Source organism: Octodon degus, unplaced genomic scaffold (assembly GCF_000260255.1).
Source record: "Octodon degus isolate 3935 unplaced genomic scaffold, OctDeg1.0 scaffold00131, whole genome shotgun sequence".
In the NCBI taxonomy this organism is placed as follows: domain Eukaryota; kingdom Metazoa; phylum Chordata; class Mammalia; order Rodentia; family Octodontidae; genus Octodon; species Octodon degus.
Genome location: NW_004524707.1, coordinates 1,423,609 through 1,440,904, shown reverse-complemented (window position 1 = coordinate 1,440,904; position 17,296 = coordinate 1,423,609). Strand labels below are relative to the sequence as shown.

The 17,296-nt window shown below is 45.7% G+C and overlaps 2 protein-coding genes across 9 annotated transcripts in view; one reads left to right on the top strand and one right to left on the bottom strand.

Moving 5' to 3' along the window:
• The window catches only part of Srgap2 (SLIT-ROBO Rho GTPase activating protein 2), a 301,879-nt gene extending 286,251 nt beyond the window's left edge, over positions 1-15,628 (bottom strand). For 2 of the 7 annotated variants that reach the window (XM_023701145.1, XM_023701146.1), the window contains exons 1-2: positions 15,099-15,628; positions 12,852-13,473 (exon numbers count right to left, since the gene is read on the bottom strand). In XM_023701145.1, the coding sequence (XP_023556913.1) occupies positions 12,852-12,918 (67 nt within the window). In that variant the 5' untranslated portion in view covers positions 12,919-13,473; positions 15,099-15,628. The remainder of the gene's footprint in view (positions 1-12,851; positions 13,474-15,098) is intronic. The other 5 variants (XM_004641136.2, XM_004641137.2, XM_023701148.1 and 2 more) reach the window with 3 other exon arrangements.
• Positions 15,629-16,334: 706 nt separating this feature from the next.
• Positions 16,335-17,296, top strand: part of Fam72a (family with sequence similarity 72 member A) — a 13,057-nt gene continuing 12,095 nt past the window's right edge. For both annotated transcript variants that reach the window (XM_004641135.2, XM_023701238.1), the window contains exon 1: positions 16,335-16,578. In XM_004641135.2, coding sequence (XP_004641192.1) covers positions 16,427-16,578 — 152 coding nt within the window. In that variant the 5' untranslated portion in view covers positions 16,335-16,426. The remainder of the gene's footprint in view (positions 16,579-17,296) is intronic.

Sequence of the window (17,296 nt, the reverse complement as noted above, 5' to 3'; positions counted from 1 at the left end):
TGATTAACTCTTTCATTGCTAAATCAAGAAAAGCTGGCATCTGACTGGCAGACCTGCTCCCTGGCCAAAAATAACAGAACAAAGTGCGAGCTCTCTCTCTCTCTCCCTCAAATAACTGGCACAAATCAGATCGAGGTTTTGGTAGTGAGAGTATAACCATACCTTGAAAAAGAATTACATGGAATGAATTTTTTAAATACAGTGAATGTTTAATTTTTTTTAATTATAGAAAAAAGATATATATCACCATTATTCCCCTCATGACACTCTTGCTCACTTCAAATACACTTATCCCATCATTCTTGCCACTTTCTTTTGTTTCTGTTGTTGTTTTTGCTGTTTTAGGCAGGATCTCACTGTGGAATTCAGCCGGGACTTGAGCTCACTAGTGTAGTCCAGGCTCAACCTCAAACTCATGGTGATCCTCCTACTTTTGTCCCCTGAGTGCTGGGATTACAGGTGTGCATCACCACACCCAGGTCTTGCCACTTTCTGAAGTGGTCCTGAAAATTCTTTCTTGCCTGTCTTTAGTTGCAATGTTGTGGCTGCTTCGATGTCCTGAATTAACTTAAAACATTTCAAGGTCATTTTGACTTTAGGGAAGAGCCAGAGGTCCTAAGGTGCCAGATCTAATGAATAAGGAAGATAAGAACACACTGTAATGTTTTTGACAGAAATTGCCATAATCAAAAAGGCACCCTGTACTCCCAGCACTCCTGGCTGACACAGGAGGATAGTCAAGGCTAAGCAGCAATATACATATTTATTTTCAACTTAAATATTCACTGTATTTTTGTGTCATACTCCCAAGGTATTTGTGAATTTTTTTGTTACTGGCCTTACCATATCCAGATCAAGAACTTCATCAATCAAAATAACAGATGTCATTTACCCAAAATACTCCAATGTTTAGTTTAAAGTTGCTGACAACAAAGAGCTAAGATAACTTACATTACCACAAATCCCTGAATAAATAAGAGAGATCAAGAGATATAACACAATTGACTCTAAGGATGCCTAACCCCCAAAGCCTATTAATGTCATTTAAAGTAGAAACAGAATAAGAAAAACCTAGGATAGTTATTCTCCACTTTCTATCCTTCTCCCAAGAGAATAATGAATATCTAAACTATGCATCAACTTAGAGTTTATGCTAATCATTTTCTGGTCATAGGTCCGAAGAGTGATAAAGAAATTAGTAATCCATTTTTCCACTTTTCCACTACACTGAGAATCCCAAAAGTGAAACAGCTTTTCCAAGATTAAGTAGCTAGTCCTGCATTACTTTACAACCTTCCCTCCATAAGAAGGAATTTTCAAATGCTGTGATGATAAAAATATGAACTGTCATTATTATTAATAGCACTCATTTTAAAACAACAGACTGCTACTTAGCCTATTCATTAGGTGAAAAGAAAACAAGCATAAACACAAAAACAATTCAAGTTCATACTACAGCATACTTTGTCATAATCCTCAAAAAAAAAAAAATCCCTTAGTTGACAAAGACCCTAATATATGCAGAGGGAGACAACAGCAGTACTTCAGTGCTTATCCATTAATTGGTTCCAAGAGGCACAATGAATACCAAAATTGGTTGACATCAAATAAGTAGGTTTGGCTGGAAAGGGTAGTCCTGAGGCGACTGGCACCAACATATGCTAGCTTGCACACACTGTACCAAGCAAATGATCTGTATAGGACAAAACCTCTGTGTCAAAATGCACCAAGTACCAGGGTATGACTGTAAGAGTCCATCCTACATCAGAGGAGTGCCTGAAGTTACACCCAAAGGTCTAGATTAAACCTCTGCAGGTTCCACATCCATACCACCTCCCCTAATCTGCCCCAGCCCAGATGTCAGGAATTAAGGCCTCTTACTTCCTTATTTCTTTAATTCTCATTACAGAGAATCACTCAACTTCCTTTTTCTCTTTGTTTTAAGTAACGCACACAACATTAATCTCTGTAATAGCAAGTCTTACACAAATTCCATTTCTAGCTCCATAAAACTGGTCAGAAAAACCACACAAACCAGTAAAATAGGGAATTTTCTTAAAGTCGCTGAGTTTACTGGAATCCAAGGTTCAACATATTTATCCTAATTAGAGCATCTATTGGCCCCAGTGATCCAGTCACAAGTCTACCTCCAGGACCATCAAGTATTCCTCCTTCAAATTCTCCAACTGTGAGAAACATCTTCCTGTCAGATCATGACACCTAACTAAACATCACTTCAATTGCTCTTCAGGCTGTGGCCACACTGCCACCACCCAGGGTCCACCCTCCCCCTTATGCAGTAGCAGCCATGAATTACGGCAAGCTTTGGGGTGGGAGAATGTCACTCCAAGAACACAACAGTTTTTACCTACTAGTGTGCCTTGCAAGGGATATCATTTTTAACACCTTAAATAAGCAAAACTCATGAATCAGATGCTGAAAAGATCTTAGAAATTCTGTAAACTTACCCCTAATTTACTACATAAAAAACCAAGACATAAGCATTACAAGTAGGTATGTACTAGGAACACATGCAAAACACTGCATTAACTGATTTCTGTATGAAGGAACTGGGAAATTAGAACAATCAACAAAGCATGCACAGCATTTCATAGCTTCATGGGCTTTCAAAAATGATTTATTTGAGCCTTACAGCAGAGTTAAATCAGCCTGAGTTCATGGCTGTTTTCTTTTGTATGTGAGTGTGTATGTGTGTGTGTGTGTGTGTGTGTGTGCCTGTGAGAGAGAGAGACAGAGACCAGGTCTCGACATGTAGTTCAGGCTGGCTTCAAACTCATGGGGCAATCCTGCCTCAGCCTCCCAAGTGCTGAGATTGTAGGTGTATACCACCATCCCCAACTTCATCCTCTGCTTTTATCACTTACTAGTTATGTGTTTTGCAGCAAGTTATTTAACCTTATTCTGCTTCATCTGCAAAATAGGGATAATAATAGCTACCTCATAGTGCTGTTGGGAAACTCATGAGTTAATATATGTAAAACACTTAACAATGCTTAGTTAGACCTATAAAGACCTCAATAAATGCAAGTCATTATCCTCATCATTATTAATGAGGGTCAAAAATGATTGCCCTGTCTTATAGATGAGGAAACTAGGGATTGAAACCTTAGGCAAGATGCCCCAAAATCAGAGTCAAAGCCAAGGTAGAACCCAAGCTATCCCACTTCCAATCCAGAACTCTCTCTTAGAACTAACCCACCTATGCAGAATACTATACAGTTTGTTATAAAATATGCTATTGGTCCCAAAAGCAATATTCCTCCAGAATAAGTACCTCACTCAAGGTGCCTCATGAAGAGCAGGTTATTCTTTTGACAAGATCAGGCCCAGTATGCCCCAAAATAACACACATACACAAGACCAGTAGGAAACAGGAGTAAACCTCTGAGAGACTTCAGTGTTCAGAGAAATTGTTGTCATCTCTTTTAAGGCTCATGCCATGTCATGCCCTGGCCAGCTCATACTCTTGGGGGGTGGGGGGTGTTGTCTTCCTGTGGAGCTCTGGCCACTCAGCCACCCACGGCTGGCGAGCAATCATCTCCACAGCGAGCCTTCAGACCCTGCCTACTAGGCCACATTGCTAAATACAGGGTCTGGGCTCAATCAGCAAACACAAGGTCCTAAGATTCACAATGCCTTTGGGGTCACTTGCCCACTGATGAGTGCCTTTGCAGAAGAAAAGGTTAAGTGAGGGTTGGCTTTGCCTAACAGACAGTATCCTAAAATACCCACCAAAATGAAGGAGGCATAATTTCCAGCTGTTTTCCTTCCTCAAGAGCATATATTTCAATTGAAGACCTTCCTTTCACAATGCAAAAAATAAGGTCAAAGCTACTGAACGCCAAATGTCTTGAAAAAGTACAGGGGAGAGTTTTCCTGTTTGTCTCCTTGGACTTTTCCTCTCCATTCACTATGGATCATACGGCTGCTTCTAAATCCTGTTCTGTATCACTCTTGTTCACACTGACCCTGCTTTAACTCCAGTTTAGTGTTTGTCAAGATAAACCTAAGCTTTCTGAAATGTATGTTTTGAATGCCTGTCAAAAACAATAACTACGGGCTGGGGAGATGCGCAAGGACTCAAGTTCGATCCCTGGTACCACATGCTGTGCCAGTCCCAGACGCCTGGCGTGCTGTGCCAACTTGAAACTAGGTATGGTAGTACATGCCTCTAATCCCATTGCTATGAAGGCTGAGACAGGAGGATCACTAGGAGTCTGAACTGTGTAGTGAGACCATGTACCAAATAAATAAACAAAACAAAACATTTTTTAAAAGAATATTAAAATAAATCCTGGATAAGTGTACAATGTGTTTTTCTTCAATTACATTGTTTTGCTTTACCTTTGTTTTAAACTTTTAGGAATTTCAGAGTTAATAATTTTTTTGGCTTCCAAGGTAAAGATGTAACTGAAGAAATCTGATTAACTCAAGTATAGCTCTGGAGCAAGAATTCTAAAGTAGGGGAGGTAATATACAGCAGGCAGAAGATGCCCTATCTGTGGGGGAACTCAGTGGAGTTGCACAGTCTGTGCTTGCGCACGTATGGTAACAATATTCAGGATGTTTAACCTACGTTGAATTTCAAGGAACACTAACAAAGGAGTATTATTTTTTTGAAAGTGAGGGATTGACTGTGGAAATGTGGCATCAGAGCACAGTTGCACCCGTCCTCAACTCAATTTACAAACATTCTAGAGTGTGCTACGCGCCAGAAGCTGAACACTTGGAAATGAGCAAGGACAGTTCTGGCCCAAAGGTGGTCAGCGGTCGTAAACAACAGAAGTAAACAAAGAACTCACAATGAAACATGATGAGTGCAAGATACAAACGCACACAGGGACACAGAAGAGGGGATGCTGACGACGAAGAAAGCAAGGGGAGATGCCGCCGGGGCATCCTGCTGGGAGCCAGAACACAGTTGCTGCGCAGAGGGTGAGACTATGCAGGGAACCTGTTTCTTGGAGGTAATGGCTTTAAAGGACAGAGATTTTCTGGGAAAATTCTTCAAGGAAGAGGATCCATTCCAAAGAGGCCGCAGCATGGATAAATCCTGAAGCAGGACATAGCATGCTATCCTTGTACAGAAACTGAAAGCAGTTCAAACTCTGTGATGGAAGATCTGAGGAGGACAAATGGGAAGTGAAGGGAGTAGCAAAATAGCAAGTGTTTTTTAATCACTTCATTGACATTATACAAAGACACACTGTCAAGATCTAAAAATATTTCTATTTCTAAAGTAAATATTCTATTTAGACAGCATTTATTTCTTTACATTTTTTTTCAAAGTTACTCATTTTTAATGTCAGTAAATATTTACCGAAAACCACCCATTGGGCTACTGTAATATTTCAGACATGTTTCCTATGTGAAGGAATCTTGGAATAAGAGTAACTTACTTAGTGCCTAATGCTTGTCATACACTGAGCTAATACCCTACACACGTGTGCAACGAACAGCAAGGAAAGCCTTGCTATCTCCATGCCTCAGAAGAGGATGCTTGGAAGGGGCCAGACTAGAGCCAAATCACAAAGTGATACTGACAGGACTCCCATTCATGCTAGCTCCACCGCCCATATTCTTTGCACTGCGCCACATGACTTGAAAACATTCCTTCCGGAACAAAGACTGGAATACACATATTCCAAACACAAGGCACTGGGAGATCGATGCCACATGAGAACTATAACAAGAAGCGCTGTGTGGGCGAGGAAGAGAAAAGGGCCATTTGTGGTCCTGCTCATCGAGGAAGGCGCCCCAGGAGACTGAGGCTTTAGACGAGAGTGGGATTTCAGCAGGGGAGGAAGGTGTTCCCTGAGCAGCGCTCAAACTCAGACTCTGGCAACAACTGAAGTTCTAAATCCTGTTCTCTATCACTCACCAGGGCAGAGGCTGCAAGTTCCTAAATATCCTACACCCGACGTTCTTCATCAGCAAAACACAATAGTAATATGTTCCTCCTGTAAAAGATGAAATAATCTAGGCAAAGTATTCGGGATAATGCCTGCGAAAGTTCATCTCCCTTCAGTGGAAAATAGGGATCAGTGATTAGGTGAAAGACGCATGTTCATAAATTTGGAGCAAATATCCTTTGGGAACTCCCGTCCTTGCCCTCCCTCTTGCACCCGGCTTATTTGTGACCCCTGCTAGAGATGGGATGCCCTAGGCCTGGTCCAGTAAGGTCCGTGGGAAAACACACACCCTCACTTGGCAGTTCCAACAGGGCCAGGATTTTTTCTTCTTTTTTCCCCTCTATTCTGTTCCCTCATTCCCAAAAATGCAGTGATAGCTGAAACACAGTTGTTAATCCAACTTCCCTGAGAAACTGTCTTTTTTGATTAAGGTTGAATCCAGGGCCTTCACACTGAGGTACATTCCCCCTCCCCAATACACACACACACACACACACACACACACACACACACACACCCTTTTTGAGACAAAGTCTTACAAAATTGCAAGGTACCGAGGTTGGGTTCAAACTTGTTATCTTTCAGCCTCAGCCTCCGAGAATGGGGGTATTACAGGCACGCACTATGACACAGGGCTATAGATTTCATTCATTAACACTCCATTATAATAAAGAAACATTTAGGGGCGACAGTTATATTCACTATCTTGACTATGAGTTTCCTGTCAAAGATTATCAAACTGTATACCTTAAGCATATCCAGTTTGTGAAATATCAATTCAACCTCAATAAAACTGCTAAAACTACAATACAAGCTTAGTAATTCATGTAGTTATTTACAACAAGGTCTACAATTATTGTTAATGAATATACAATGCTCATATTATAAGCATAGATATTTATTCATAATATGAAAATGTAAGTATATATTAAAACTGAACTCTAACGTATTTATCGGGATAAGTGATTGTGTAGAAATGTACATGTCACATGACATTCATAAAATAAAGCACAGGGGACAGTTTTTAAAAATAAGACCACACTATGTTCACAGCAGCATACTCCAATGAGCAAAAGGTGGAGGCAACCCTAGAGCACACGAACAAATAAATGATATACAAAAGGTGATATATACATGAAATGGAATATTACTCAGCCTTAAAAAGGACACGACATATGCCACAACATAGATGAGTTAAGGCAAATAAGTCAGTCACAAAAGGGCAGATACAATAAGAGTGTGAGTCAGTGAGGTACTTAGAGTTGTCAGATAGAGACAGAAAGTAGACTAGGGGTTGGCAGGGGCCAGAGGAAGGGAAGAAGAGTTATTATTCAGTGGGTAGTAAGCCTCTGTTCTACAAGACGAAATAGCTCTGTGGATGGATGGTGACAGTTTCACAACAACATCAGCGCCCTTAACATCACCATACTACACGGGTACTAGCTCCGCATAGTGAATGTAGTCCTTATATACTGCAAACACGTACTTAATAAAAATGTAAAAAGGAATAGTTAGAACAAACCTTATATCTATTTGACATGTAATTAAAGAAAATAGTTGTTACACATTGCCATCAAAGCTGCTTATAATTTTATAAACATTTTTAAGAGCTCTCCCTTTTTTTTTTTTTTTTTTTTGCTTTTTGTGTTTTTGATATAAGATCTCATTATGTAGCTCAGGTTGGCCTTGAACTTGTGGTGTTCACATCTGCCTCAGCCTACAAGTAGTACTAGGGTTACAGGCATGTGCCATGCCTAGCTTTACATTATTTATTTTTAAGTCAAACAATTTCCAAAGTAATTTTCCCAGACTCCCCAGAAGATCAATTCTGGAGCTGATACCAATTAAAACTATTCATTTGCATCTCATTACTAGGAGAAATCTACACATCCACAGCTTTCCCCTCACCCCAGTGCAGTATTTCCCTAGTGTGGCTGTCAGAACCTCAGGGGGTTGCTGTGCAAAAAGCACAATTCCCATGAAGAAAACTTCTTTTGGGAAGAAAAACCCTACAGGGGCCTTTGGGAATCTCTGCTCATCTGGAGGGGAAATGGGAGCTTAAATATCAGGTTCTGGCCAATGTGGCGGCACACCATCATTCCAACAGTTGGAGCTTAGGCAGGAGGACTGCGGTGAGTTCGCAGCCAACCAGGCCTATCTAGTGAGTTTGCCACCAGCCCAAGCTACACAACAAGACCTTGTCTCAGAAAACAAAATCAAAAACAAAAAAAGTCAGGCTCTGAGCAGTGGCTGCGGTTAAAAGAGTAAAGACCTCCAAAACTTCACAGTGGTGAATGGATGAGGGCTCGTCTACACTTTCAGCCTGCATGCAGCAAGACAGACAGGGCCCTAGCCACCCAAGGTTCTTCCCTTAAGGAAATTTCTGCTTCCGTTCTCCAGAAGAAGGCCTGACATCTCAAAGCTAAGGGCAACTCATGAGCAGTTTCCAACCATCGTGCTTCACTCAGCATACAGCTTGCCTGGCCCTTCACCCCCTGGCCCTTCACCCCTCCCTTTCTTCAAAAGGATCTTGCATCTCTGAGACACATGATGTTTGATTTTTTTTTCCAAGAGCTTCATTCTCTTCCAGGAGATCATCATACTACACAGTGGCTCCGTTGCCTGAGCAAGGGAAGAGGAGCCCTCAATATCTCACAGGAAAATAATAGCTTGTGCTTGGGGATTCCAAGATGTTTTACTGCAGCTTTTCACAAACTGATTATATTTAAAGCTCCCTTGAGAGGGGTTAGGGGCTGGAAGAGAAGAAGCTTCAGGAGAAGACCTGTGTTGGCATAAGTGAGAAACTGCTCAGACCTCCCTGGGGAAAATGCTTGTTTAAATACCAGCAATCAGCACTCCCAAGAGCATGTGCATATGCAAGAGGAGGACTGAAATTTCATCTGCAGCACTCACAGGGTTCTGAAAGGGTTAAACTGTTCAGGCAAAGGCCTGAACTTTTTCTATCAAAAATGCTCCAGATGGAAATTACAAAATTCTACTTCACAGCTCTGTGATGCACACATACTCTTCTCTTAAGACATGACAGAGAGATAGAGGAGACCCTGAATGTACTCAAGAAAAAATCTGACTGCTCAGTACACAGTGGCACTTTGTTTGAAACTATTCCTCCTAGAATATCTGCATTAATTGTCAATCTCAAGCTTTCTGGGGGACTATAAAAAATGTAATGTATGGAGAATATAAAAGGAGGCCTTAAGCAAGAAAGGACAATAGCCAGGGCTGTAAGGAACAATGTGAATTCACCTAGATACCACCCAGACAGTCATCTTTGGTACCATGCCCTTTCAAGGTTATGACCATGAACCTGACCAGGGTTGGCAAGAATTTCCAGAAAACAGCTGGATGTAGTGGTTGTGTGGCTATAATTCCAGCCCTTGGGAAACTGAAACATGAGGTCAGCTGCAAGTTCAAAGCCAGCCTGAACTACATAGCAAGTCCCTGGCTAAAAAAAAAAAAAAAAAAAAAAAATTTTGGAGATTAATATATATGAAAACACTTCATAAATTGGAAGACTATGTGGAAAGACTAAGAGTACTAATGCTTTGGAGTTTCACACTGAAAATCATGAACTTTCAAAGGAATCTGAACACCCACAAACCAGAAACAATGATGGTTTTTAAAAAGGGCAGCTCCAGAGCAAGCTGCCTAAGAGGGCACGCCCCTCATAAAACCAAGCTGAGGTCAGGTTGGGCTGCAGTCTCAGAAGCTCTTCAGAGCACAGGCAAGCAGGTGGTTCAAAGGGAGGCAAAAACAACAGGCAAGAGAGTCCTGCAAAGTCCCTTTAGTGCACACTTGATTCAAACCATTCAAACTGAAAAGCTGACCCAGGGCTCTGGGTAGAAACATACAGAACAGTTATGGCCAATGCTTTAACAGTGTACCTGTTGGTTTTACAGAAAAGGAAACTGATGTCCAAACAACCTTTTGTTATTATGGATGAAGTCAAGTTTCATTCCTGTTATTTAGCATCTAGCACTTTAGAAACAGTGCAGCCTTACTAGCCAGCCCAAGGGGGCTCACTAACAAAGGGAACCATGAGACCCCAGTGTTGTGCTAAGTGATTTACATATACTGTCTCCTTGAGCATTCAACTATCTTTGGAAGTAGGCATTATTTTGCCTGTAGTTCACATTAAGAAACTGAGGCTGAGGCAAGGCATATAATGAGCGCAAAACAGAGATTTAAACCTGGACTCTTGTCTCCAATACTTATAACCACCGATCCAAACTGCTTTGTTGGCATAGCAATTTTCTTTTTTATCCTGGCATCTATGAAAGAAGTAAGGCTGTGAGCACTGAAAGATTCATAAGACACATAAAAAGCTGAAACTCAAAATTCTGACTCCAGGCTTCTGGCTAACTAGAGACATGGCTAACTCTGAACCCAGACCCTTTGTCTCCAGAACATAAGCTTCTGGAAGGTGTGGAATTCCCTCCTCTTCACAGCTGTTCCCAACCCCAGAACACAAAGTAGGCACTCATTAAGCATTTGAAGTCAAGCTGCCAGATCTGGCTGTGTGACCTTGGAAGGGCTCCCTATCTTTTTAAGCCTCAGGTTCCTCATATGGTGAATGGAAGGAGCCATACCACTTCCTGGATTAGTGCAATGGTTAAACTAGACCATTCATATAAAGCACTTGGGACAAGATGGAACATAATAAGCACACAAAATGTAAACTATTAACATTATTACTACTATTATTCATTGAAAGATTTGGGCTTCTTAATAAGTTTTTATTTTTTTTTCTACCCTCATCAGATAAGCTTCATACTAAAGACAGTTGGGAGTCAGTAAACCCGCTTCCAGCTTCAGATCTGCTACCTTCTAGTTGTGTGACCTTGGACAAGCCTTTGCAGATCTCTGTATTTTACTCAGCTAGAAAAGGAGGGACCAAACTATTCCAATCCATTGCACCACCACTCAGGGGGGCCCTTGTTTGAGGAAAGCATCAGGTTCTGTCACCTATAAAATTCTATGATCATGAAGCATGTCGATAGAAATATAGAGGAGCAAAGGTTGAAAAGAAACCCCAAGTAGCTGATGGCATTACATCATTTCAGTGAGCAGCATCTGTACATGCAGTGACCGTGAAGCTTTTAATTTTGAGACACTTATGATAAATCCTTTATCAATAAAAAAATTAGCAGATTGTGTTAACACCTATCAGCCCTAAATCTTCCAAAACATAAACCTGTAAAATCACTTTGCATCTTAAGTCAAATGGTAAGCCTCCAGAAAATCCAGGAAAGTCAAAGTTATTAACATTCTTGATGGCAATGGTTACAAACAAGATACTTTTTTTTTTTTTAATGTCCTATCTGGGTAAAACAGCAGGGGGGATTCCCAGAGCAGAATGCAGTACATCTGGACAGGACACAGAGGCCAGTGGCCTATTGTTTACAAAAACAGACCGGATTAAGAACAGTGACAAGAGGCCAAGACCTTAGTTATAACTCACAACCACACCTCTCTCAATCCCAGTTCAACTGAAGCTATCAATCATCAACTCTCCCATCTCTGTAACAAATCTAGCAATATTTGCAGCCAAGTGGATAGAAGATCCCTTAGAGCACCTCCAGCACTGACGAACTGATGACACAAAAAAGATCCTACAGACAGAGTGGGGTACTTCAAACTACCTTACAACCTGCCAAGAGAGAAAGGAGCTGTCCCCTTCAAACTTGACCCCTACTCCTACCCCAGACAATCATTAAAGGGGAGACATGGTCCTTCCCAAGTCCTCTGTGATAGAAAGAGGTCTAGCATTGGTGCAGGGAAGGAAGGAGGGGCCCCTCCCTCTATACTCTGAAACAAAGGAAAACCCAGAGCTCCAACCATGTGGTATAACATTCAAGGCCACCCACCTCTCCCATTCCCCAGCTAAGGTCTCAATGGATTGGAGTCACAAGGCTATTTCCATTGAGTGGTCACAGTGCCTTGCAAATGCATGCTAGGGCTCTGTCACAGGCACAGACCCCTTGTAAGGGGTTAAGCAAGGGCTTTTGTAGGGTTGGTCTCTGACTGACCAGCCAAGTCAGCCAGTAGGCTAGATGAGATAGGACACCTACTTTCTCCGTGTCCACATTTGGCTTAAACCTTCACAATTTTGCAGAAAGGGAAATGGGGCTTTAAAAGCATGCATTCTGGAGCAAGGTGTGACAACACAGAAGGGTTAAACAATTATGTCTTCTCATTTTCCAAACTCAACAACACCCTGAAACCCTAACATCCTAACTGTATTCAGATTCAGGTAAGGGCGGAGGCTGGGTGTAGGTGGCCTTATTCTGTCTATTCTCTGATCTCCACCTATACATGCAGCATGAACAGGGACCAGGCAGGTACAAGGTGCACCCAAGATGGCTAGGGACTTCCTGTGGCCAGTGCCATAACATATCTCATGCTCAAATACAGTGCATCAGAACCAACCCCGCCTCTCCCAAGGCACTTCAAATGGTACACCTTCTCAAGGTTGCCTTTCTCTCTAGATCGCTAGACTCTTCAACCTCTGAAATAAATGTTCAAACACCTGTCAGATCTCAGCTGCCCTTCAAGGACATCTGACCCACATGTCCAGAGGCAAATTGCAGTCTTTTTTCTATCTAGAACCTCCTGCCCCTCCCCCCACCCTGTTCAACCTGAAGGAAAGGGCTGCCAAAATACGGCTAGCCACATACACATTCCTAAAGCCCACTCCAACAATTCCTTCCCCGTGCCCATGATCCCTGCCACTACCCAGCCTTAGGAAGCTCGGACCCTCCCTATGGGAACCACCTTTGGGATCTGCTGACCCCCACCTGCTCCACCCAAAGAAATGAACAGGCTGCAAATCGGGATGGAAATACATGGCTCACCAATCCACACAGCGTGTGCATTTTGCTATTTTTTCATAACCCTTACCTTTGACCTGAGTATCGTATTCTGCTATGATCTCCTTATCCTTTTTGAATTTAGCTGGAGACGTCATGTTTTCCTTTTTTCTTCTAAATTCGAAATGTGAATTGATAGATCCACGGGAAAAATCCAACCACAGAAATCAATACCTCCAAGACCGCTTCTCCCAAGAGCAGAAGGGGCCCCCCCGCGGTGGTCTCCAGCGCTCCGGGGAGCGAGGGCTGCGGCTTGGGCAGGCGGCTAGGACGGGCACATGCAGACGGTGGGCGCTGGGGCCGGTGCGGCGGCAGCTGGATTCTGTGCTAGAGCTGGAGCCGGAGCCGGAGCCTCAGCCTCAGCCTTAGCCAGGAGAACTGCAGCGCCCAGAGGCTGGCCTGGGGTCTGACATCAACGACACAGGAGGGGAGTGGAAGTCCTTCCGCACAACATGGTGTGGGGGGTGCGGGGGTGTGGACGCGCCCAGCTGTGTCCGCGGGAGGGAGTGGGTCTGTATCTGGGTGCCGGGGAGGGCTGGGCGTGCTTCGTGGTTTTTTGTCGCACAAGCTCGAAGATACTGCGAAATCAAATCCCAAACGGGAGCCGCAGCAGTGCGAACTGGATCGGAAGTCGTTTGCTCTGGTTCACTTGCCTGTAAATGCAGGAAAGGGGGGAGGGGGCCATCAGATCAGAGCTCAGATCCTAATCACAGAGAGGGTACGGTAGGGACAGTGCTCAAAGCTCGGCCTGGGCCCATTCATCTCGGCCGAGCGCCTCAGGGCCGGCAGAGCCAAGAGCAGCGAGGTGGGGAGGAAGGAAGCTCCTTCTGGATTTTGTTTTAAGGCTGAAAGAAAACACTTTGGAGCAGCCGCCGGCGCGGGCTCCAGGCAGAGACTGCGGCGGGAACGCGGAGCCCCGGGCGGGGACTGCGGCACCTCGGCGGCTTCCCAAGCCCAGAGAGCGCTGGGCAGCCGCCAGCCTGAGGGGGCCCTCCCAACCCTGCCCCCGACTCGGCCGCTATCCACCCTGGGGAGGGCACCTCCCTGGACATCAAAGGGGATCAAAGCTGTAGAGAGACGCGCCACCCGGGCACAACTTTTCTCCCCTTCCCGCCCCTCCTTCCAGTTGTTTTGTTTTTGGTTACTAGCTTCTCTTGGCAGCAAAATGTTGGGGCGTGGGGGGGGGGGATGCAGGAAAAAGCCTGCTCGGCACGGGACACATCCAGGAAAACAATGTGGTCGGCAAAAGCAGGAAACTGGTTAGAGGCGAGGGTCGGAACCGGGAAAACCGGGGGATGAGGGCGGAAGGCAGCCGTCACCTCCCCTAAGCCAGTGACGAGAGTGACTCTATATGTCATCCTCGGCGTGTTTTGTCCCCCAAGCCCAGGAATCCCAGATACCGCACCCAATCCCAGGAAGGGGTGGGCAGGGGTCGATGAGGGTCGCACTGGGAGGAGGGCCTGGGAGGCGGGAGGGAAGCGGGCGGAGCACGGAGTCGGGCATTCGGCGACCTTCCCTCCTCGGTCGTTCTCGCCCCTCGGAGCACCAGGAGGAGGCTCCCGCTTGTGTTCCCCGCTTCCCGCGCTGGGGGAAGAGCCACGCGGAAGGAGGCGAGAGGGAGCCGAGGTGGCGGAGTGCACGCGGGCGTGAGGCGTGTTCTTGAGGCCGGGCAGCAGCCCGCGGACCACTGAGTTGCACAGCTTGAAGGCGGGAGAGGGCAAGGAAAGGACAGCGTTGGGGTGTGGGGTAGGGAGGGAACGACACGGTCTCCGATGTCGTGTAAAGTGCAAGGACGGGGGCAACTCTGGGAACCCAGATGAGGGTCAGTGAGTGAGAGCCCTTGGGGGCGGACCGGGGGCTGGTCGGGGAAAGACCCCCGGAAGCCGTGTGGAATTCCCATCCTTCTAGGTCTTGGGCTGACTTGGGCCGTCTTGCCAGGGTTCAGAGACAGGGGGAGAGGCCGAAGGGAGGGTACAGGCACTGCCAGCAACGGCGGCCCCAGGCAGCCCGGGAGCCGGAGATGCGGAGGGGGCTGGGTGCGGCATGGAAGCCGGACGAGTGGCGCGCTGGGTGGTGACGCGCGGGGGACACGCCGTCCTGAAAAGTATTATGGGCTGTACTGGGAGATTTGGAGAGGGTCGGGGGCGGGGGAGGGCAGCCTGAGGGACTCCGGGCGGGTGGCATCTGCGCCCTTTCCTTCCCGCTCCGGTCGGGATTTCTTCAGTCAGGGTTCCAGCCTGGAAGTCGGGAAGAAAGGGGGGAGAAAAGGAGCCTTTACCTGGCTCTGACGAGATAGGTCCCAGGCCCCCGACTCCGCTTCCCACTCAGAGCTCTCCTCCCCTCTCTTCCTAGCCACCCGCTTCTACGCAGCTCTACCCCCCAGTCCCTGGAGGAGCCTCAGCCAACTCCGCAAGACCCCGCCGGGAAGCAGGACCCACCCTCTAGCCAATCATCTCCCGCTTTCTATCGACCGATAGGGTCTCCAGCCAATAGTAATAGCCGATCCAGAGAAGCCAGGAATGAGGGGCGGAACAGACGAAATTTGGAGGTGTGACTAGCACTCACTACCGAGGCGTGGTCCCACGGTTAGCTCCTCCTCGGGCTGTCGAATCTCGTAGTAGAATTGATAGGCGGGACTAACATGAACCAACAGCCAACCACAAACTCTTGAGAGACGGCTAGGCCAATTGGAATGGAGTAGAAACTGGGGCATTCCGAGGAATTTTAGCCAATAGAGAGTAGAGCTCGGCGGTGACTGTAGAACGTCCTCCAATAAGAAGTGCGAAGGGTGTATGTTGGCAAGGGCCCGAACCGGCCAAGACAAACCAATGAGATGGGAGGCGGGGCCAAACTCGACCAACCAGAAGGCCAAGCTGATCTCGGCACCGTTACTGGGGCGGGGTGTACGGGCTCCAAGCCATTGAGCTCCTGTAGGTGAAGGCCGCCGGCCTTCCAATACTCGACGTGGGCGGACTCTACTTCTCCCAATCGGTGCGCGGCGCTGGCAATTCAAACTGACAGCAGGTTGGAAAAAGCAGAGAAAGCGGAAGAGGAACCCCCAAATGAACGTGTTCGGCGATAGACTCTTGCGTGGACTTTTTCTAAATAGCGACCTCCGCCCGGCTGCACCACCACCACTGCTCGCTCGGGATCGGCTGCTGCGGGAGAGATTGGAGAAGGCGCAGGCCGGGCGTGCGGAACAGGGGCCGCCGAGGGTTGCCTGGGGTCCGAGTCCTGGGCCCAAGGAAGGTGCTTCGTGGAGACTGGAGGAGCCGAAGAGGAGAGCGCCCTTCCGGACGGCAGACAGCCCGAGGAGTTTCCTCCAATTCTATCTCCTCCCTCCCCGCCGCCACCTCTACTCTCTTCAACGAAAGTTAAAAAGAAGCCAGATTTGCTGGTTCCCGTCTGTTCCCACTAAATAAATAGTATTTTTTATTCTTCCACCGAGAAAGCAGCAAAATACCTGGTTGCTTCCTAGTTTTACCGCTAACGGGAGAATCCAAGACCTCGGAATTCGAGTTGATTTTTCCCCCCTAGGGGAATCAAAATAGGAAGGCTATTGTTTGCTTTTTCAAAAATCCCGCTCCTCATCCTTTGTGGGACGCTATGACCACCAGCAATTGTAGTTTCAAGGACAGATGCGTATCCATCCTGTGTTGCAAATTCTGTAAACAAGTGCTCAGCTCTAGGGGAATGAAGGCTGTCTTGCTGGCCGATACTGACATAGACCTTTTCTCTACAGACATCCCTCCAACCAAGTAAGTCAAGCTAGCGGCGGCAGCGGTGGCCTTTAAATGGGGAACGTGTATGGTTTGGATCTCCGGAGTCAATGGAGAGGTTATCATTTGATGTTCCAACCACTCCCAAGAGCCTGATGATGCCCTTGAAGTAGATCTAAGTGGGCAGACTGTCTGGACACAGTCTGTGGTTTAGCCGAAGTGGTCAGTCGTGATGTAATGCCTCTAGTTCAATTATAGTCACGTGGCCACACTTTCCTTAAGCTGGATCCCTGCCCAACCGTCCTGTTTCACTGAATCAAGCCCATGACTTAGACGCGAGGTAAATTCAGGCAAGATTTTCTGTACTCTTGTAGATAAATCACATAAGATTTTCATATTTATCTGTAGTTTGATACCAAAACAGAAACTATTCTACCGTTATTTGCAAGTGTTTGATACCAAAACAGAAACTATTCTACCGTTATTTGCAAGTGGCACTCTCAATCAGATCTGTTTCCATGATTTAAAATTTGTTTCTCAAGCCCCACCCCCACCCCACTGTGAGAGATACCGAAAATGGATTTTTATGGGACAGAAAGATAATCTTAAGATAATTCTTTATCCACCATAAAGCCTATTTTGGGTATTGCACGTCAGTTTGCTTAATTAAGTGGTTATAAAATGTTTTCTGCCATCTCACTTTTAAGTGAGACCTCCTTAAATTTTGCTTCCTATTTGATAAAATAGCGTTTTGGGG